The sequence below is a fragment of the Apus apus genome, chromosome 17 (genome assembly GCF_020740795.1).
Source record: "Apus apus isolate bApuApu2 chromosome 17, bApuApu2.pri.cur, whole genome shotgun sequence".
Taxonomy (NCBI): domain Eukaryota; kingdom Metazoa; phylum Chordata; class Aves; order Apodiformes; family Apodidae; genus Apus; species Apus apus.
In genome coordinates, this window is record NC_067298.1 from 2,928,793 (window position 1) to 2,951,960 (window position 23,168).

At 48.7% G+C, this 23,168-nt stretch overlaps 1 protein-coding gene across 1 annotated transcript in view; it reads right to left on the reverse strand.

Annotated features, from left to right (window-relative positions):
• Positions 1–280: 280 nt before the first annotated feature.
• The window catches only part of DNAH9 (dynein axonemal heavy chain 9), a 160,501-nt gene continuing 137,613 nt past the window's right edge, over positions 281–23,168 (reverse strand). The window contains exons 63-69 of the mRNA XM_051635224.1: positions 20,652–20,879; positions 16,346–16,537; positions 15,389–15,580; positions 14,444–14,614; positions 11,827–12,009; positions 6,359–6,748; positions 281–1,283 (exon numbers count right to left, since the gene is read on the reverse strand). Of these exons, the coding sequence (XP_051491184.1) occupies positions 1,056–1,283; positions 6,359–6,748; positions 11,827–12,009; positions 14,444–14,614; positions 15,389–15,580; positions 16,346–16,537; positions 20,652–20,879 (1,584 nt within the window). The 3' untranslated portion in view covers positions 281–1,055. The remainder of the gene's footprint in view (positions 1,284–6,358; positions 6,749–11,826; positions 12,010–14,443; positions 14,615–15,388; positions 15,581–16,345; positions 16,538–20,651; positions 20,880–23,168) is intronic.

Here is a 23,168-nt window from a genome sequence, read left to right on the forward strand (position 1 = left end):
ATGTGTCTGGCTCATGATAAAGCCACCCCAGTCACCCCTCTCTGTGCTCTTGCTCCAGAAACACACACCAGTCCTCACCCTCACTGATTGCATTTGCAATCACAAGTTTGTCCTGCCCAGCCCCACATGCACCCTGTGGACATTGTGTCACCATGGCACACAGGCCTCCAGGGAAATTTTTACTCCAAACTCTCACTCTTATTTTTAACTAGGCAGGGAATAATGAATTTTATTAGCAAATTTCTATCATTATGAGATATTCTTCTTAAATAACCCCTGTGCTGTGTTTTTACTGCTGATTACATTAAGCACTTTGAATATTAACCCTATTTTTAAAGTTTCTAAAATTGACAGGAATATTAGCAAGAAAACAGTTCAGATCCACACCCCCTGCTGATCCCCCAACTTCTGACTTTCCAAGTATGACAAAGAAACACTCAAGTGTAGAAAAACAACAGGTCTAAGGAATTTCACAGGTCACTGAACCATCAGAGGATATTGGAGCTGACTTTGAAACTACTTTGAATCACAAAAGAGAAAGAAACCTTAAATTCAGATTTGAACTTAGCACTTTCTGGGTGTGGAAGATCTGCCTGGGGGTTGGGATTGTATAAAATCATAGAATCATCCTGGTTGGAAGGGACCCTGAAGATCATCAAGTCCAACCATAACCTAAATCCCCCTCCCATAACCTAATTTACCAATTCAGTGCTTAAATCCTGTCCCTAAGCACCACATCTACATTTCTTTTAAACACTTCAGGGATGATGACCCCACCACCTCCCTGGGCAGCCTGTTCCAGTGTCCAGCCCCTCTCTGGGTTAAGAAATTCTTCCATTGCTCCAGTGTAGGAACTAGAGGACACTGATTTGCAGCAGCCAAGAAGCTGGTCCCTGCATCCCTCCACACTCTCACCTCCTTGCAGGCTCCATTTAGGCCAAGTCCCAGGACTCTGAGGGATGGAACTTGGCTTCAAGCTCAGGGTATTATTTTGTTTTCACTGTAGAAGAAACCCACCAGTAGGGATTTGGAAACAAGGAGCTCTGCTGGGGAGCCTAGGTCTGCAGCAGCAGTGCCACGCCAGCAAGCACCCACTTGGAAGGATTTTCTCTAGTTTTAAGGTTAAAAGTCCAGACATAAGTTGGCCCTCTCTGGGGGGTTTTGTACACAGGACACGGGTACAGGCTCCGGGTGTCTTGTTTGTCAGCAGGGATGGCTTTGATGAAGATGACAGGCATGGCTGGGGTTAGTTCCTTCAGCCTTGCATCTGTGATTATCCCAGCCTGCAAAGGAAAGAAGACAAAGTCTCAACCAGATGTCCATGATATCCACCCGACACACATCGTCCTCTCTCCTGTTTATACAAGTGAAAGGATCAAGGGGGTGGATGAGTTTATTTGAGGTAAGGGGGGGTCTGGATCAAACATCTACTTTGTTTCATTAGAAGGCCCCTTCAAGCACACCTTATTCCCCAGGGGTACAGAGAGATGGCTGCTCTCCCCAGGTGCTCAAACCCATACACACCTGAGCTGGATTTTGCAGGGGAACAACGTTCCTGGCTATGTCCAGCCACATCACCCTGGTGCTGCTCTCAGCCAAGGTTTTGCCAAAGCAGAACCAGCTTGTGGGAAGCCTTGCTTGAGCTTGGTCAGTTGTGGGCACCTGAAAAGGGCTCGGGATGGAGGACAGTGCTCACCTGAGTCTAAAAAAGCACGGAGTAATTCTCCCACCACAACACCAACATCTGAGCACCACCTGGGATACACTTGGCTGTGCAATGAATGCACTCAAGGTTTTGAGTGGCCCCAAAAGGCACCACAGGCTTGTTTCCACTCTCACACCAACAAGGGGGATTCAGAAGGACTATTCCTGAAGGAATATTACCATTAAATAACAAGTCCACACTACTCTCTTCAAAGCAATGCTCTGCTCAGGAGGCTGCCTGATGCAGGAGAAGGGGGCTGGGCTGTCAGGGCATGACACCATAGAACCACAGACTGGTTTGGGTTGGAAGGGACCTTATAGATCACCCAGTTCCAAACCCCCTGCATGGGCAGGGACACCTCCCACCAGCCCAGGTTGCTCCAAGCCCCATCCAACCTGCCCTTCAACACTGCCAGGGATGGGGCAGCCACAGCTTGTTCCTCTAACATGAGTCTCTCTGGCAACTTCTCTTTCTCCTTCTGACAAGAAAATGCCCTGCCCATCCATCAGCTGCCAGGAAAGCCTGCAGAATTGCTTAAGAGGAGCTAGAGAGACCAAATTAAAACAAATAATGAAACAGAAATAAAACTCAGTGCTAAAGAAACTGCCTCTCATGGCAGCTTAGCTTCACATATCATCATTATTTCAAATGCTCTTAGATCAGACACGTGGGATGAGATTCAACCTCTCTAGTAGTTTATTTAGCTCTGCAAATGAGTGAAGAAAAATGATCCCTCTTGTGACACACCTTGGTTTAATTGTATTAATGCCATCTGTTACACTAAGCTGTGATAAATCCAACTCTGATTTAGGATTTTTGCTTTCCAATGTGCTCAACAAACACCAAATAATTCTTAGAATGCTTTGCAAAGAAGCTATTTATCAGGCATTATTATGTGCTCTTTTTAAACCCACATCTTTCATTTCTGAGGGAGGATTTTGATCAGATCTCTTTTTTTTTCCTGCTGACAATTATTCAAATCAAATTTCTAAGATAGAATATGTCTCTTTCTGGGTTAACAAGAGTTGAAATCTTCCTGAGCTCTCTCTGTGGAACATGTCACTGTGTTATGTCTGGGCTCATTTGCACTTGCATTTTTTGTATTGCTCTCATCATCAGAAATTAATCCTACTCTGGAAGTAATTTCCCCCAGCTACTGGCACAGCACACCTGGTAAAAGCCACTGTTCTGTGCTTGGAGAGCTCAGGCCTCAGGTCTAACAGAAGTCTTCATGTCTGACTCTCCTGACTTCTCAACAGGCAATTTGAAGAGTGGACCTTGCAACATGGCATAGAATCACAGAGTTATGTTGGTTGGAAAAGACCTTTAAGATCATCAAGTCCAACCACTACCCCAGCCCTGCCAAGGCCACCACTGCCCCATGTCCCTCAGCACCACATCTACATGGCTTGGAAACCCCTCCAGGGATGGGGACTCCACCCCTGCCCTGGGCAGCCTGGGATAGGGCCTGACAGCCCTTTCCATGAAGAAATTGTTCCCAATATCCAGTCTAATCCTCCCCTGGCACAACTTGAGGCCATTTCCTCTTGTTCTATCTCTTGTTCCTGGGGAGCAGAGACCAACCCCCCTGGCTCCAACCTCCTCTCAGGCAGCTGCAGAGCCAGCAGGTCTCCCCTCACCTCCTCGTCTCCAGGCTGGACACCCCCAGCTCCCTCAGCTGCTCCTCCTCAGACTTGTGCTCCAGCCCCTTCCCCAGCTCCCTTGCCCTTCCCTGGACACTCTCCAGCCCCTCCATGTCCTTCTTGTCCTGAGGGGCCCAGACCTGACCCCAGGATTCAAGGCATGGCCTCCCCAGTGCCCAGCACAGGGGGATGATCCCTGCCCTGCTCCTGCTGGCCACACCAGTGCTGGTACAAATGGATGGGTTCTAAGACACAGAACAGTTGTAAGAAGCTAGGGATGCTAATGGATGCCCCAAATACAGGTCCAGCAAGCCAATATCCCTTCCCACTCAGCTGCACCTTGAGGTGTTCCTAGCTCAGGCACACCTGCACCACAGCTAACTCAGGTGCTTTTGGCTTAAAGACCTTCAGCACAGCTTGGTTGTCTCTCAGATTGAGTTGCCTCTGCTTGCAGGGAAGAGGGGCTGGTGATATGACCAGCAGTGAACATCATTCCAAGGTGGTCCAGAGATTGCTGGGGTTAGTGGCTTCAACTGGACATAGTAAAGGAGAAAAGAGCCATCCATGGAGCACACAGTGAAGAAGACCTAATGATGTGCTGTCCAGTAAAGCCAAATGAGAGAGGAATTTTTATCACTGAGTAGTTTAAGAGTTGAGACACAAATGGAAAAGGCTTTGCTAAGTTATTAAATTTTCAGAAGAACCATAAATAAGAGACTGGCTGTTCACAGCACAGTTTGCAAATGTCCCCTCCATGGCTGCAGGGTCAGTTTATCACTGGAGATCTCAGCTTGAGCCACATCCTACACTCACTCTCCTAGCTCACAAATAAGTTGACAGTTACTGACAGTTGACATCTGCAGGAAAAGACTTCACATGGTGCCCCAGCTCATCCCCCTGGGAAAAATGTCAGTCTCTGATGCATGAGATTTGATGTACCTGGTGCCTCTGCAGAAGAACGAGGCAAGTGGTGATGTTTGGGACTGTAGCCCCAGAACTGGGCTGTGCCAGGGCTGGGTTACACACTGATGTTGTCTTCATCCTCATCTGTTGCTGTGAGCAGCTCAGATCAAAACGAATGGTTTGCAACTGCTCCCACAGATACAGAACTGCTGGAACCATCAAATAGATGTGACTGTTCCTGGCCACACAGGAGCCACAGGCCTGCCAAGCCTCTCTGCTGGTTTAAGCCCAGTGCTTGACATAGAACTGGCTTTAGAAAGTGCAGAGAAGTGGCAGCTTGAAGCAGGCACCACACCCTGAGAGTTCAGCCAGTGCTCAGCACACTCTGCATCCCTCCCAAGCTCAAGGTGCTGTGCTGGTCACCCCTGGCAAAGCTGCCTGAGGCACCTGAGGTGCAAAACCCACTTCTCCCTTGTCCTCTCCTGCTCCTTGGTGAGGAGCTGGGCACAGAACTGGCACCCAGCTCTACTGCTGGGAGCAGAAAAGCCAGGAATCAGTCAGCAGAGTCCCATGGCTTAAGATGAAATGTCTCAGTGTCACCAGCCCAACCACCCCTCCCTAAATCCCATTGACTTGACCAGTGCTACATCATTTGGACCCCAAATAACCTGCTTGGTTTCATTTCATCTAATCTAATAGCTGCCTGCTGTTTTGTAATGAATGTCTTATAAATTTAAGGCACCCAAGGGCAATCATAAATGTTTGAATAAATAGAAAAATGTGAGTAGCAGAACACAGAAGTAATTTTCTTCGTTTTTTTGGAGGCACAATCTAGATGTGAAATGTTCTTTTAAAAGTGGAGGTGTTCCCCAGGGGACTTCTTCTAAACATCACCCACCATTCTTAGCACAAGATTAATTTGGAAGGAGTTTGCAACCCAAAAGGACTGTGCACCTGTTCTAAAAATGCTGCATCCACTAATATCTCCTGCTGCTCACTGGATTACAGGTAAAATGAACAGTTTCACTGGGTGGAAATGATAGTTCAGTGTGAGCAGCAATATGAAAATACTCTCTGCCTTTCTGAAATACAGGGAAGCATGGTACCCAGAGATGATGACTGGTTTTATAAAAATAATTACTCAGTCTTTCAATCACAAGAAAAATGGAACCAGAACAACAAAAAAAGTTGTTACAATAAAAAAAAGAGCCAGGGAGAATCTCCATCCCTTACTGGATGCAGAGGGGAACATTGCAACCAAGGAGGAGGAGAAGGCTGAGATACTTAATGCCTTCTTTGCTTCTGTCTTTAATAAGCAGAGCAGGTTCCCCCAGGGTGTTCATCCTCCTGAGCTGGAAGATAAGGATGGAGAGCAGAACAACCCCCCCATAATCCAGGAGGAAGTAGTTAATGACCTGCTTCTGCACCAGGACACCCACAAGTCTATGGGGCCAGATGGGATCCACCCCTTTATCTGCCACCCCAAAGGGATGGCTAAAGGTTGTGCTTCATTCTTGGCCACAAGCTCGAGCTGTGCAGGTGACATCCTGCAGCAGCCACCAGTGGAAAGACACTGGTCTGGATTTGGCACATCTCACCCACCCAGATCTGGAGACACGTAGGAAATCAGTCCTTCCTTTCTCCTCACTGCTGACCAGGTGACAGAGCAGTGACACTGCAGAAGTCTGCCATGCCACCTTTGGAGGCCACAGTGAGATCACAACCACGAGAAGGTGCAGGGACAAGAGAGTCTTGAGGGGAGCCCATGCTTTCTGTCTGAAGGAACACCACGAGTACTCACCACAGCTTAGTCAAAGTTCACTGAGGCTGAGATTCACCTGATAAAAATGGGATCTATCAGTCCAGGCTGGCCACCCTGAACTCCCTTCACAGTCAGGGAACAGGCTGCTCCAGGGGGGGATTCATCTGAGCACCCTGGATACCTGCTCCAGGCTGCAGAGCAGAGGCTCATCTCTCACATCCTTCCCAAACCTGAAGGGGCAGCTCAAATGACTGTTTTAGACGAGCACCTGGCTGGGCTGAGAAGTTCCCCAGAGAAGAGTACCAAGGAAGAAAGCTCCTCCCTCAACAGCCTTGGTGAGCTCACCTGTGCATCCCAGCGTGCACCCTCCATGAAGAAGCCGTGGACGTAGGCGCCTTCCCGAGGAGGGCTGGCAAAATCTTCCCTGTTCTTTTTTGTCACATCACACTGCAAGGTCATCTTGTCCAAAGGCCACTCGTTCTTTCGGGCTGTGGACTGCATGATGGCTGTCAGGAAAGACTGGGGATTAAAGAACCCAGAAAGCCACACTGTGGAAGGTAAGGAGAAGTCTCCTGTCCAGGTCTCCAGTTCCTTGATGCGAGTGAGGAGGTCAGCAAACCATGTGCCCAGGCTGGCAGTGGAAGGGTAAGCCTTCTTTATCCAGGACTCAGGCACTGCATCCAAGAAGAGGGCATTCTGCAGGTTCTCCATGTCACTTGTCATGGTCAGTTCTCCCTGAGTGAGAAAGGGTATAATCAGCATGGACAACTGCTCCACCTGAACAAAGCCAGGTCAAAAGCAAAAGCTGAGCTAGAGGGGTGGAAGAGCACACCACCCTGTCTCCAGTGCTCACATGCTGTGAACTTCTTTATGAGTTTTAGGCTTCCATGAACATGTTCTACAGCACATTAATTGCATCCTCACCCCCCTACTGTAAAACAGTCCTTGGAGGAACAGCTGTGTGGCAGAGTGACAGCAAGCATGGGTGTCCCTCAGGTGTCCCAGTGTTCCTTCTGCTTTCTCTCACTGACCAAGGATCTTTCTAGGGCACATTTTCAGAGGTGCAAAGCTGTTCTCACTCATTCTGCCAGGGGAGGATACTGGAAACCCTCATGATCTACCCTGAAACTGTCCAAATGTCTGTTGTGTCAAGTCCTGTCCCCCTCCTCTCCTCCACTTTTCCTCACTCCCCTCCTCCTTTATGACTTTGTAGCACAAGTCTGGCTTTATGATTTCACATGTTGTCTGCAAATGTAATCACAGTTTCTTTCACAGCAGGGAAACACATGACAGATCTAGATATGATTCAGCCAAGTGACATACAGGGAGAAGTTTGGCTTTTCCTTTACTCAGCAATTAATTAAAAGCTTTTAGAAACCTCCTCCAGACAGGAGCAGAGTTGGACCAGCCCTGCACGGCCAAAAAGAGCTTATGCACAGTAATAATAGCATCCCTCTTGAAGTTCTGGTACTCTTCAGAGGGTCCCCAGGGTCTGCTAGGCAAAGGTTGAGGCTCAGCTCATCATGTCTTGGCCTGCAGGCAGTGCCTGGAGCCTCTCACTGAGCCTGGGGCTGGGCGACTGTCTCCTCGCCTGGAGATGCACAGGGGTGGAGGTAGAGCAACCTGCTCTACCTGACCCTGCTTTGAGCATGGGGTTGGCCTAGATGATCTCCAGAATAACTGACCTGTGATTCTGTGACACTCAAGCCAAGCTGCCTGCAAAGACAAAACCCTGCAGCAGCAGTGCCAGCTCCTGCAGGCACCTAAAGCCCTTCACCATCTAAACCTCTGCCTGCCCCATGCTGAGCTCGAGGGGTACAACACACCAGAGCAGTTTGGGGACTTCTAGTTAACATTTTTCACCTCTTTCCATTAGAAGTACTTACATTTGTCCCCTTACCATTTTTGCCAAAACTTATCTGACTTACAATTCCTCTTTGCCTCAGGCTGAGTGTTTTTGGAAAGAGGAACTGAAAGCAGTTGAGCCGTAGCTGAGAAGGAGGGCACAGGAACTGGGTCGGTCTATTCACATTAAAAAATCCCAACTGTTCTTTCACAGGACTTCAGTGCCTCCAGCCATGAGGTCAGCAGAGGTGCCCTTTACTGGGGCCACAATTTTGCTTTAGCAAAAGTTGAAAGCTGCTTAAAGCAACCCCCACACCTGCTTAGCTACGCTTGTCAGAGTCCAGCAGTTAAAAATCTTTGCAGTTTATTCCTTTGCTGACCATGCCCCGCAGAGCTCTGGTCTGCAGATCCCACTGACAGGCTCCAGTAGGACAAGATCACAGCTAGAGACCAACCACAGCATGGGAGAGTGCCCTTGTGGATGGACCATGGTGCACCAGGCACTAGCAAGTGGAGAAAGCTCAGTGCTGAGTGATCAGGACTTGGGACAAGCTCAGAAGCACCAGTTTGGTTCCTTCCTCATTCATACCACACTGCTCATCACCTCCCACCCCAAGAGAACTTAGACCTGGAGAGGACTTAGTCAATAGGCTGGTCTCTGGCTAAAGCTGTGGCAAGGCCATACAGGAAGAAAGAAAAAAGAAAGAAGTCTGAGGGGCAAAGTTCTGCACTGGTGACAGCAGGACCCTGAGAACCACAGGGCCTTCCAACAGAGACACTCAGAAGGGTTTTGCACTCCTGGAAAGGTTCTAAAGAGGGTAAAAGATTGCAAAAGGTGTGCAAGAATTCAAATTGACTTAAAGCCACAACCCACACGATCATATATCCTGTCTACTTTACTTTTCAGGAAACAAATGAATTAGCCAATGTAATTCTCAGGAAGGCTTAAGAGAAGCTATTTTTACAGCCTGAGCACCCAAGCATGGCTGCTGGAATCTCCTGTGAGGGTTCACAACATCTCCAGCAGCTATCTCATACTGTTGTCCAAACACAATTACGCATAAATTTGCATTTCAGATGCTGAATACTAAAGTACATCCAGAATGATTCAGATTCCTCCTTTTTTTGTTGTCTTTTTTCCTCCCCAAAATGCTGGCAGGAACTTTCATTAAAGACACCCTTGAAGGAAAACTTCATCAGCCTTCAGACATTCCCTCAAGAGGAGCAGGCTATTGTCCCAAATTGTTTTCTCAGGCAAGGTTATTTTCAGTTGATACAGTGAAATACCCAGTTAGCCTTACAAAATTTAGTCTTACTTTCTCCTTTTTATAATATTGATTATCCTCATTGTGGGGGCTGAAGTTGCAAACCAGAAAATCTGCTTGCCAAAATTACCCTGGGTACAGCATTAACATGCAAACGTTTCAGCCCAGCCTCTGGTCTCACTCAAGTCATCCAGAACAAAGGGCTTTGAAATGCAACATGCCAGTTATTTTTGATGGCTACCAGTCTATTGCAATTTCTCTTCCTCTTAATGGGATGTCTCCTATTTTTGGACCCAACAATCACTTTCCGCTGCACAGACAAAATGAATTATTCAAACATTCAAATTAGGCATGACATTTCCAAATCGACTTCCTTGAGCAGAGAGTCAGTTAAGAACAATAAGACTTGCTTCCTCTGTGTTTTACTTATTCTCTTCTGAGCCCCGTGGTTCCTGCTGTGTAAACTCTCCTCCTCTGAGTGCTGTCAGTCCAGATCCCCAGTCCCACAGATTAACAGGCATTAGCAGCTCTCCCAGGAGCTGCTCACACAAGGAACAATTCATGAATTATTTATCTCCCAAACTGAGTGTGGGACCTTGCAGCCAAGTCAGGACAGCAGCACTGCCTACAGAGCACCAGTCTGAGCAGGAGCAGCTGAGGGATGTCCAGCCTGGAGACAAGGAGGTGAGGGGAGACCTGCTGGCTCTGCCTGAGAGGAGGTTGGAGCCAGGGGGTTCAGGCTCTGCTCCCCAGGAACAAGTGATGGGACAAGAGGGAATGGCCTCAAGTTGTGTCAGGGGAGGATTAGATTGGATCTTGGGAACAATTTCTTCAGGGTTGTCAGGCCCTGGCCCAGGCTGCCCAGGGCAGTGGAGGGGTCACCATCCCTGCAGCTACTTAAAGACCATGAAGATGTGGTGCTGAGTGACATGGTTTAGTGGTGGCCATGGCAGGGCTGGGTGAACAGTGGGACTTGATATTCTGAAGGGTCTTTTCCAACTAAAGTGATTCCATGATTGCATGAAACAGCCAGAGCAGGGCCAAGCATCACCTGTCCACTCTGGGGTACCCAAGACATGGGAAGGGCTCACTGGGGGATGCTGGGCAGCAGTGCAGGTCATGTTCAATGTGTAATTCAGCTCTGCAGGGACCCACATGCAACCTTTGGTTGCAGGCATAGAAGAATTATCCACTGGTGCTATCTCAGACCCTTCAAATTTGTCTCTTCAGCATAAACAGGATGAAGAAATGCTGACATGAATAGATACTGCTGCTCATCTGCTACTCAGAAGTCCTTAAGTCCAGGCCCTGTGGTGTCTCTCAATCACACCGTAGGGACTGAGGCCTTTGGGACCTACCTATGTAGTCACTGGAGGTGCCTTTTCTGCAGCTCCAATTTCACTTCCCTGCCATGATCTGTGGCAGGGTTTGGGGGAGAAAATTACATCCTCTATTGTTGCCTGCTTTCTGGGGTTTATTAAAGCCCATGCATCCACTCGTTCCCCCTCATCCCAACACTAAATGGCTCATTCTTCTCCATATTAAATCTAATTGCTACACATCGTCCCAGTTACAATGATATCTTGTTTGGTCCACCTGGATTGAAACATTAAATCATTTCTGTTTACCTGTCTCAGGAAACAGAATTTTCAGTTCCACTGCCTTACGCTAGCAAATAAAGGAAATCTGTCTACAATAATTGACTACACAAATATGAGCCTATTTTAAAATGGATTGTACATACTGGGCCACCATGAAGTGCATATGATGTGTCCCTCTCTTGAATCAAGACAACAGGCACCAGCAGCAATGCAGAAATGTCTGAGGTAGCCGAGGCCTGAGCTGCTGGGATCACAGAGCACAGCCCAACACAGATGGGACTCAGAAGCAGCCACGTCCCATCCCTGCAGAGCAGCAGCTTCCCAAAATCCCAGAGCCAACCCCAGCACCTCTGTGTGCACGCTGCAGATCTGTCCTTGGAAGATCTCTCTTCAAAGCTGAGCTCAGGAGAGGGCTGAAATTGTCATTCAGTCTCAAGACAGGTCCTCCTTGCTCACCTGTCAGCTCTTTCAGGCATCACCTTCTGGAGCAGAGTCCAGGTTCTTTTCTGGGTGGAGAAGCAAGCATGGGCTGAGCAATCATGGACAGTATCTCCATAGGGAAGGTCTGCTCCTGACCCTTCTCTACTAGCAAGTGACTCACACCCAGCAAGGGGAGTTATATCTCTGTCAAAACTCTTTTTTAGACTTTTTTCCTCTTATTGCTCTGGACGTTTTGCCTCTTTACACATGACCAACCTTTCCTTTGATTTCAGCTCAGCTTGTGCCTTCAATGACACTTGGTTAACAAGTTCCCCCCAGTCCCTGGGCATTTTGTGAGAAGATGTGATATTTTTGTTGTTGTTGTTTTCCTTTAAACAGGCCACATCTCAATTTCTGAGTGACCTGTTGTTGCTGTGCTACAGTATCAGGGGCACAGAAGTGCCTGGTCTCTGCTCCCAAAAAAGCAGTCATTGCTCTGTGTGTCTTTAACCTCTCCCAGTGCCCGCGGACAACGTGTCATTTGGAACCCTCTGTGAGCCCTTCCCCGCAGACCCACACTGGTTTTATGGCAGTGCTGAATGAAGAATGGGATCCCTTTTACTCCCAGAGCACCTTTTCCATTCATCGAGGCCCTGGTTGAGCACCCAAAGCTCCCACCCACCTTCAGCCCCAGGTCCAGCTCCTGGAGCGAGCGCTTGATTTCACCGGTGAGGATGTTCATGCGCTCACACTCCTGGAAGGCAACCACGACGTATGGTGTCCTCTCCTCCACCTTTGCCATCAGTTCTGCTATGTTAAACTCATCCACCAGTTTCTCTAACATCTCTTCCAGAAGAGCTTTCACCTACGGGCCAAAGGGAAAGAGTGGGATGTTAGGAGGGACCCGCAGGGCTCTCCGTGCTGACGGCTGCCTGAACACGGAGTGAAAACTCCATCTCTCAGCCAGTGTCTCCAAAACAATCCCTGTCAGCTGCTTTGGCCCTGGCACTTTTCAAAGCACTTGCCCCATTCTATTAAAATTCAAATGCTTGCTAAAGTTGATGAGCTTTCAAAAGGATGGTTTAAAAATGTCACAGTGGCATGCAGCAGCCTCCCTTCTTCCTGGGTCTCAAGCCTCTCTTCTTTCTTCTCCTCAGGTCAGGTGCCATGCAAGAAGGTGGATGGAGCTACAGCCTCAGCTGAGCCTCAGGACAGCTGAGTTTACCAGCTGTTTTCTGGGGTGTATTGATAGAGAGAGGTGATTATATAAAATTTCATTTTAAGCTGAAATTTGGCATTCTGAACTAACAGAGCCTTGAAAGAAAAGCATAAGGAAACAGAAGTATTTTCTGGTCACCATCACAGCTTGGTTTGGAAACAGTGCTTTATATCTCTAAATACTAAACAGGGAAAGCTCCAAAGCAACAGGGTGTTCCTAGTGGAGCGAAAATAAATAAATCAGACAAAAACCTTTCTGGTTGACAGGCATGAAGCTCCTCATCCTGGTGGGATCAGCTGTATCTCTCAGGTTTACACGGGCCATTTATCAGGTTGGCATGGAAGCCTCTTACACAATGCTTTGCTTCACTTCTGTGCTGGAACCTGAGCAAGACTTGTGCTTCTTGGGGAGTTTTCAGGAACACACAATGCACAGTTACAACTCTCTGCTCTGATGTGCAGACCCTGGGGTGCAGGTGCCAGTCGCCCGCCAGCAGCAGAGGCAGCCCGGGGTAATGTTAGTGCCATGCCCACCAAGATTCAGAGTTTGGACCCCAGACTCACATTTCCTCCCACTGCTGCTCTTTCAACCCCTCCACACTCGTGTCAGACATTACACAGAGGTGATGATGTGAGGCTTTTACTGCAACCAGCCAAGAGGCTCAAGATAAAGCTCGGCTGGAAAAGCTCTTCAGCTCCACCTCAGGGGCAGTACAGAAACAGCCTCTGATTTGAAACCCCTGCAAATCCCTTTGGCTCTGATTTTTCCATACCAGTTACAGCTCCTTTTCTTTAATGTGGCCTCAGAAATTTGTGGGAGTAACTGGACTTGTCAGAGTCTCAGCTCGGCCAAAGCAGGGGCTGGAAATCCTCAAATGGAGAAGCTATGAGACAGCTCTGAACTCTCATTCAGGGACCAGGTGGAAGGGATTCAGCCAGTGCCAGTTACAGCTCAGGCAATGAAAGAGTCCATCTCCAGAAGACAATCAGCTGTGGGAGCATCCCCCAGGCCCAGTGCAGGGCAGCGCAGTCACTCAGACTGATTTAAGCAGCTTTTCTTCTCAGAGAGATCACAAAAGCCACGAGGACTTCTGTGCTCCTGTGAGTCTTCTTGACTCTCAGCAGGAGTTTGCAGGGTAGCCATGCCCTGTGATGCCACTGCTGGGTCACTCACTGGTCATTTTGCTTCTCTGGCCAAGGAGTTTAATTGTATCTCAATAGCAAAAGGACTGGGAGGGGAGAAGAGGTAGTCACATTTGCCATCTTTGAACTTATTTCCCTCACCTCCAATTCCAGTTTGAACTGAAAATTAACATGCTGAGTAGGTCTAAGAGCCCCTTAGGCCAAGACAATAAGTTCCTCAGCACCACACCAAGCCAAAGGAAGCACGTGTGAAACCTCAGACTTCATATGAGCTTTCTATTAGCCATTCATTAATTTGCAGAGCTTGAAAAAACAGAGCTGGGACCTCAAGACTGCAGAAATAAAAACCAAAGCGAGTGTTGGCTGCTTTCAGATCCTGTTACAAGTGCTTGGGCCAGATTTAATGGGCTGTGAGTTTGGAGAGGATGAGCTGAGACCAGCCTAGTACATAGGGCATAGCAAAGGAGTTCTGCTGGAATAAAGAATTACAGGACCTCATGGAGCCTGGGAGCTGGGTGGGAACAGCAGTAAGAAGTGGGCTGAGCTCTGGGTGGCACATGGTGCCTGGCAGACTGTGCTCAGGGTGCCCATTGCTGTGGCAGTCACAGCATGATCCGTGGGGACCAGTGACTTGGAGCCAGGGGAGGCCACAGAAGGTTTATTTGCAACGTCTTTGCAGGATGACAATGAAGGCACTGCAGTTCAGGGGGTAATTAAAAGCCACTGTCCTATTACTGACAACACTTCAATTACATCCCACCGTGGTGATGCTGTGCATAATATAAAGCTGGTGGTTTTAGACACTCAGTTTTTGTCTGGCAAAGGCAAAACACACGATACTGAGGAGCTGAGACAAACCAGTGCTAGACAGGAATACTCAGGGACAAGACAGGTATCAAAATTCAAAATCCAACAGCTCCTTCCTCTACCACTCTCACCGTTTCTTCCCTGGTCACCACTCCTCCTTCACCCATGCTGCTGTCCCGGGGCTGCATCTCCAACACGGTGTGGAAGAGCTTCTCTGAGGTCTGGGTAAGGAAGCCAATCTCAGCATTGGGGTGGAGGCCATAAAGATAAGGAGACTCTGGAGGCAAGGCATCATCTACATACTGTGCAGAGAAGTGCAGATTCAGGTTAGGCCCTGGGTCCAGGGCACTTTTTCCTGCAGACTCCACGGCACTGGAATTATCACCCATCCCAGGAAGTGAGCCCAGGCTGACACAGCTCTGCTGGTGGCTGAAACACCAGCAAACTGGTGGGAGAAAGAAGTGTGTGATTGCTCACACAACTGCTGCTACTGCTGTGAAAACGTGGTAATTGCTCAAGTTTGGCTTGGTTACATATCTCAGGCCTGGACCTTCTCTAGCAATTATCCACTGTGCATTTCAGCATCAATATCCTGAAATCTCTTGTGGGAATTCAGCTCCCAGTAGTTAAGTTTTATGAACAAAAACAGCCTAAAGTGCCTATCTCTGCTACCACGCTTGTGTACAAAGAACAGATGAGATCAGTAAGCAGATCAACAAGACTCTTCAGTGTTTCTCATCGAATCTGATGATAAAAGGAGCTTGAAAGGGCTGTTTCAGCAAACAATGCGTGGATGTAATTTTCCAGGAGCCCCGTTCAAGTCTCAAGAACCAATACAGTTGTGCTATTCATGCACAAACAGAATGAGCCCGTGATGAAGTAGCAAATTACCACTAGACTTGGTTCATCCAAGGGAATGCTGAAATGTCTACAGAAACAGAACATAATGGGAAATAACAGGAGGTGTGTTGAAACACTGCAGTCCTATTCACTGCCTCCTAAAACAGATTATAGAGCAGTTATAGAAGACATTATATTTATGTGTATAAACAATGCCAAAAAACCAAAGAGCTTACCTGATGATAGCCATTATAGTCCATGTTCCCTGGGAGGGGGAACCCCGGAGCAAGGAGGAGTTCTCCCTCCAGCATTTCTGGCTTAATAAATTCTTCCAAATAGGTTTTGCAAAGCCTCCTGTCCCAGTCATCTGTAATGTGACCTCCGTACATGATCTCACCAAAGAGGTACCGTAAATCATCATATGGGACCTGAAGAAGGAACCAGGAGGACACGAAGGAGTTGAGCCAAGCCAGAGCTCCTCCAGCCACGTGGCCAAGCTGCAGAGTGCAGCCCTGAGCACTGCTCTGCACAGTGGGTGCTTCCACTTCACTAGTGCAGTTTTCTAAGTAAACAAACATTAGGGAGTAGTTAAATCCTGCCCAAGGAAAACTTCATCATGGCATCGATTCCCTGAAGCTTCCCACTAAAATGCACATTTATTCTAAGCTCTGTTAAACTAAAGATCACTACGTATTTTCAATTAATAAAGACAACAGGCACTATCTGCTATGATTTGTAACCTGCTACAGATGAGAGAAGCAGTGAGGCTTCCCATCCCACCACAAAGGTTGACCAAACTGTGAAGCTGTCAAACCAAAGACACCAAAGAAATGGCACTTGAGGAGAATTCCCGAGAGTTTCAGCACAAGCCAGTCCATCCAACCACCAACCATAGAATCCCAGACTGGTTTGGGTTGGAAGGGATGTTCAAGATCACCTAGTTCCAACCCCCTGCCATGGCCAGGGACACCTCCCACCAGCCCAGGCTGCTCCAAGCCCCATCCAACCTGCCCTTCAACACTGCCAGGGCTGGGGCAGCCACAGCTTCCCTGGGCAACCTGGGCCAGGCTCTCACCTCCCTCACACTAAAGAATTCCTTCCTAATGTCTAACCTAAATCTCCCCTCTTCCAGTTTAAAGCCATTACCCCTTGTCCTACCATGAGATGCCCTTGTAAACCTTTGATACACACACCTTTGAGCTGGCTTCCAGGTAATTGTACAGCACGTTCACAGAGATAGTGAGGTCTCCAGTGCTAAAGGGGTAGGACCGGTTCCAGCCTTGGGGGCCAAACTTGCGCCTTTCCGCCACCACAGCATGGAAGTAGCAGAGGGCAAAGAGGATGCTCTTGAACTCGTTCTCCCGGGTGCACATCTCCAGGGTATCCTGCAAGAGAGGCAGGGCTGTGGAAATCCACTCTCCCCTATGTCTCAGCGACTGTCAAACTCACCGGATTTTTTGGGATTGATCTCACTGGGCCCGATTTGCCCAGTCAGTTCTCCTCCGCGTAATAAACACACTCGCTGATCTTCTCCAGGAGTGGCTTTGCATTGCAAATTTATCAGCGAATTCTGATGCATATTTTCTGAATTAACATTTTCTCTTTCAACTGGAAGAGGCTTTGCTCAGGAGCACACCCTGACAGCCAAGAAGGGAGGGAACACGTGTGCCCACCCACCGTGCCCCACGTCCCACACCAGAGGGATGGAGAGAGGCAGCACAGCGGGGCTGGGACCACAGCCCTAAGCCAGGCTTCTGCTGAGGACTGTGCCTGGAAGAGCTGAAGTCTACCCTGTCCCTTGAGCACAAAGGGCTTCCCTGGGGCAGGGTTTTGCTGAGCTGCAGGCTGAAGCAGCAGGACACTCTCCTCAGCAGGCTGTCACCCTCTGCACCAAGCCAGCCCAGCCACAGGCTGCAGCAACATATTCACCAAGGGCACGACCTTGAGCAGCACATTAAAGCAGGGATGTGAGAAACTGTTAAAAATCCAAGCAGAGGAGATCAAACACTTGCAAAAAAAAACAAACAAACAAAAAAAAAACCCAAAAATCTCTAATGAAGCCCTTTAAAGCCAGCACAGCAATGGGGGCTTCCCTTCCCAACCTCCAGGTGATGCTTCAGTGGAGAAGGGGGAGCCTGAGTCATTTAGTCAATGAAAATGAACAAAGAGAACCAGTCCCCAGAGAAGTCTGAGGTGCTGGGAGTGATGTCTCAGCAGGTGGGCACCCAGGGGAAACAGCCTGAGTATCAGTGCTAGGGGAGAGCAGAGCAGCAGGAGGGATGAAGGGCTGGAGTTGTGTGCATGACACGAGGCTGAAGCTCAGCTTTCCTGGGGGAAGCAGATCCCCCTTCCCATGGCTGAAGCCAGGCAGGTACTTGCCCTGCTCTGCCCTGGCAAGAGCAGCTTTGCTGGGCAGCAGATCCCCTGCCCCATGGCAGGGACCTCAGGGGATCTCCCACAGCCAACAGTGCAGATCTCCCCAGACCCAGGAGGGGAACCTGTTGGGAAGACTGGCCTGTGCCTTCACCCCCAGCTCTGCAAACCTCCCCAGGAATGACCCAGGCAGGGCACGATGGCTCTGACTGCTGCAGCTGAGCAAGCAGCTGAGTAAGGAGGGAGTAGCTACCCCAGCCCCTCCACTCTCCCTCCCCAGGGACAGCTCCTTTAAATCCACTCTGCTATGTGACAAAGATACAAAAACCACCCACAATACTTCCCTTCATTACCTTTATCTTAAAAAAATACAATGTCAGCCCTCTCCTCAGCTGGGGAGGATACAAGAGCTCGGGGGCTGTGCTGAAAAAGAGGAATCCATTGCTCTAAAGAGTTGACTAACTGCAGGATGTTGACTAGCTGCATAAGATGATCAAAAACATCCCAAACCCTGTTTTCCCCTTGATTAGACAACACTTCAAGCTCCCTTTCATTATCAGCAACCTGATGAAAACAGGTTCAAATTTCTCATTTTAGAAAATGTCCCTGGACTTCAGGGGGAGCTTGCCTGAATGAACACTGAGTAAGAATCCAGCTCAGTCTCATTTGGCCTCTCCATTTCGTTGTGCATTTTTCTTCCACTACAAAGCAGAACAATATTCCAGGCACAGAATAATGGGCCTTCTTTGTGGCTTTCAGCTGAAAGCTAAATTTGAACATCCATTCTGTATAAAGCAGGGAAATGAGGTGTAAAGGGGCCCAACCCACTCGCTCCAGGATTTCTGATAAGAGGCGTTTCATAATACACCAGCAATGTAGAAAATGCTAATTACTATCTGATTGCAAGGAGCAGAGGCAGGATGAAAATGTTACTTGGGGTGAAGGTCCTCCCCTCCCTTGCTCTCCAGGATGTTTCATGAAGTTCATGATGAATGGCAGTAGATAAAAAAGGAATCATCCTTCCTGACTGCTTGCATTCATCCTTGCGTGGTGCCTCCCGGCCTCACCTGCTCGGCAATGTTGGCTCCTGCCCTCGAGATTCCCTCCATACCAATGCCTAAATGGAAAAATAGTTAGGAGCTGCCCTCAATTCTCTGCTCCATGGAACAGGTTGGGGTCACTCCTGCCTGGTCTCAGCTGACAAGATGTCAGATGAAACCCTGCAAGGTTCGCCCTGCGCCTTCCTGGCGCAGCCGTCGGCCGCAGTCACTTCAGTGCTGGTGACACAAAAAGGCAGTTGGAGAGGTGAAAGTGCCTTTAGGCCCTTCTGGTGGCTTGAGGGCTGAGACAGGTCCCGCTGTGAGAGCTCTGCACACGGAAGTAGGGCAATGTGTGAGTGAAGGGAACAAGTGCCCAGGGCAGCAGGAGGCAATGGTCTGTGTCTCTGGGAGAGGTATCCTCGCAAAAGCGAGCTTAGCCCTTAGCCTGTGGTGTCCTGTGGAAAGGGGGGCAGCAGCAGGGCCACCTCCAGCAGGGAGGCTGGGCTGGCTCCAGCCTGCCTGGACACACAGGCTGTTCACTGAGGAGCCTCTGGCACCTCATCCCTGCCCTGTGCCCTGCAGTGCCCAGAGCTGCCAAGGGAGCTCACCAAGCCCAGCTCGGTTCATCACCATGTGACGACAACTCTGACCCCTGCTCTCTGCAGCACCAAAAGTACTTCCCACCACTCCCTCATGCTGTGCTTTGGTGTCCCCTGCACAAGGGACTCGGCTGCAATTCCAGCAGCAAAGAGAGGAGACAGTGGCTGCTGTAACAGGAGGGTGTGTAGGTGGTCACTGTGCAAAAAACCAATGATCAACCTGCCATCAGCTGCACTTCTTGTGGTGGCAATTGTCAGGATGGCCAACCTCACCCTCCTCTGGCAAAGCAAGTCCTCCCAGCAGGGAGATTTCAGCTCTGATTTACACCACCTCTGATGTCATCCAGCTTGGGAGCTGGATGGTGTTTGAACACACAGCACCAAGACCCCCTGCACTACTCTGGGCAGTGACATGGGGTGTGACTGTACCAGCAGTTCTGAACCTCTAGCCCTGGTTAAACAGCAGGGCAGAAAAGCAGGGTTTAACCTGCTCACCTCTCCCTGTCTTTGGGTGTTAGATACAATATGTCTCTCAGCCAAAAAGGAGTGACACAGAGACAGAAATGAAGATGAAACATGACAAAAGTCTCCTATATGCTGCATTCAGAAGATTGATTCAGTCACATAATGGCCTTTCTGAGGATCATAGATTGGTGTGAAAATGATGAAACTGGGCAGGTCTGGTATCCTGTAACCTTCTGCAAGAAAAAGGCATTGCAGGATAACATGAGTCCTCTCTTGGGAAAATCAGTGCTTGGAAAGAGATCTGTGTCCAACTTGAGGAGAGGAGAGAGAAGAGAGGAGAGGGGAGAGGAGAGAGGAGACAGGAGAGAGGAGAGAGGAGAGAGAGTTGAGAGTTAAGAAAGGGGAGAGAGGAGAGAGGAGAGAGAAGAGAGAGTTGAGAGTTGAGAAAGAGGAGAGAGGAGAGAGGAGAGAGGGGAGAGGAGAGAGGAGAGAGAGTTGAGAGTTGAGAAAGGGGAGAGAGGAGAGAGAAGAGAGAGTTGAGAGTTGAAAAAGAGGAGAGAGGAAAGAGGAGAGAGGAGAGAGGGTTGAGAGTTGAGAGGAGAGAGGGGAGAGGGGAGAGGAGAGAGGAGAGAGAGTTGACAGGAGAAAGGAGAGAGGAGAGAGGAGAGAGGGTTGAGAGTTGAGAGGAGAGAGGGGAGAGGAGAGAGGAAAGAGGAAAGAGGAGAGAGAGTTGACAGGAGAGAGGAGAGAGGAGAGAGGGTTGAGAGTTGAGAGGAGAAAGGGGAGAGGAGAGAGGAGAGAGGAGAGAGGAGAGAGAGTTGAGGGTTGAGAGGAGAGAGTTGAGAGAAGAGAGGAGAGAGGAGAGGAGTTGAGTTGTTGGATCCAAGAGCACATGATGCAAAGGGCCTTGCAGCCCAACCGGCAGGAGCAGCAGTGCCCGGCACACCCCGCTCCATGGGGCTCCAGCAGCTCTGCATGGCCCCGTTGGGCAGTCACTGGTGTCAGCCCCACTGTGCTCCTACCTGGTTGAAGTTGTCAAGGGCTTTGTGCAGGTTGGCATGCATCCCAGTCGGGGCCTCATTGGTGATTTTGATGGAGTTCTCCAGGATGCCCTGGGGAATGACGTGGCTGTCAGGGGAAGGGGCCGGCTCCGCGCTGATGAAGACGCGGAAATCCTGATGGCTGCCCTCACTGTGCTGCTCCAGCTTCTTCTCCAGAGAACCCAGCCACTTGGCCACCAGGTGGATATTCTAGCAAGGAGAAAAGGGACAAGGCTCCATCAGTCCCCCCCTGAATCCATCACACGAATGAATGGCACCTGCCCTAAAAGTTGGTGCTTGCCCTGGTAGTCCCTGCATGTAATTCACAGCCCTATTCATTCTGTCACATCAAGTATACTCTTAAATTCAAAATATTAAACAGGAATAATGGAGCAAGCAGCTATTAGGGTGTTTGGGTTCTCAGTGATGATACTCTCCTTGCTACAGCAGTGTCTGGCTGGGGAATGGAGTTCTTTCCCCAGATCTACCCAGCTCAGATGAAAATGTTCGTTCGTTTTTAACAGAGTAACAGTGAGGAGCCTCAGTATCAGCTACTGAGAAAACAAGAAGTCAAACAGGTGTCTTCACAAAGACCTTAAATATAAAATACTTATTTATTCATGCAACTAATTAGATGTATCTGGCAGGAAATTAAGCAGCATTATGTGGAGATGGTGAAATGGAGGAAGAAAAGCCTCAGATTTTCAGCTGGAGTTGCATCCAGAGTTGTAGCTCTCAGGTAAGAAAACAGCTGCTTTTTTAAAATATTGGGATTCGTGGGCTGAAACTACCCTCAACTTAAAGTTAGCTGTGTAATCCAAGCTGACTGTGTTAACAGGAATTCTGGAAGGTGATTTATTCCATCCAAAGACAGGACAAGGAACTCACTTAACTTAAATTCAAAGTAGTCGCCAAAAAGATAAACTGCCTGCAGGTGGCAAGGGAATTACAGAAAGGAATCATATTAGAGGCTTAGAATAAATATATATCACCTAGAAAAAGGACCAGAAAGGAGCTCTCTTGGTTAAACAGCAGAGTAATGGAGACTATTAGGAGTAAAATTACATTCTTCAGAAAGTGGAATTTGTGTCCAAATGGGATAAACAGAAAACAGCACAGAGCCCAGTCATGGTAAAGCCAAAAAAGGTTTTAAGAAGCAATATTCTGAAGACCATAAAAACTACTAATAAAGTATTTTCCAGAAGCCAGCAAACTACCAGAGAGCCTATAAAACTAAAAGATCATCAAGGTGTACAGGGAGTGCCCAAGAAAGGCAAGGCCAGCACAAAAGAGCTCGTATCTGCAGGAATATTCCCTGCACAGTTTGGGGAGGGTCTCAGTGTGTGTTACATGGTCGTGTCACTAATGTGAGGCTGGAGACACCTCTGGAGATCATCCATCCAATCCTCCCAGGGTCAGCTAGGGCAGGGAGCTAACTGTATCCAGTTGGGTTTTTTTGGGTATCTCCAAGGCTGGAGCCTCCATAAGCTGTCTGGGCCACTGTTCAACCACACTCACAGTAAAAAGGAAGTTAAAATGAAGTAAAATCAAATCATTCTGTTTAAGGGAAATCTGTCTTTCAGCTTGTGCCCACTGCCTCTTGCTCCTTCACTGGGCTCCATCTTCTGTACTCCCCCTGCCCTGAGGGATAACTGATAAACCCCTCTGAGCCAGCACTTTGTGAGGTTAAAGAATCCCAGCTCTCTCAGCCTCCCCTCTTATGCTCCAATCCTTTAATCACTGCAAAGGCTCTTAAAATGAAGCAGTAGATGAAGAGTTCTTCAGAAAAATGGATCAACTAATAATAACAACTTACTGGGACCAGGTGGAACCCACCTTGAAGACACTATGTAAAGATACAGCAGTGCTGCATTGCTCCTCAGTGTGCACCAGGGAAACTGGCAGGGCTCTGACACACCAGGAACTAACACACAAACACTGTGAGCTGGAGAAAACCTGGAATTTCCAACCCATTTTACAAGGGTGTGGAGTGATAGACTCATAGAATGCCAGGCTGGTACGGTTTCAAACTGAAAGAGGGGAGATTTAGGTGAGACATTAGGAAGAAATTATTTCCTATGAGGGTGGTGAGAGCCTGGAACAGGTTGCCCAGGGAAGCTGTGGCTGCCCCATCCCTGGCAGTGTTGAAGGGCAGGTTGGATGGGGCTTGGAGCAGCCTGGGCTGGTGGGAGGTGTCCCTGCCCGTGCAGGGGGGTTGGGGCTGGATGATCTTGAAGGTCCCTTCCAGACCAAATCAGTCTGGGATTCCATGATTCTAGATAATTAAAAGGGGGATGAACAAATCTGAACAAATCTGTGCTGACAATGAGACAGGGCAGAGAGCTGAGGTCCAGCCCCACAAACATCTCCTGACACTGGTCAGCTGACAAGTACAGACACTGCCCAGGGTGATGGCAGAGAGGAAGGGAAAATCCAGGTATACAGACAAATACAAGAGAGGAAATGGTGATGGAATGAGTGGATAGAGCATGATGAGGG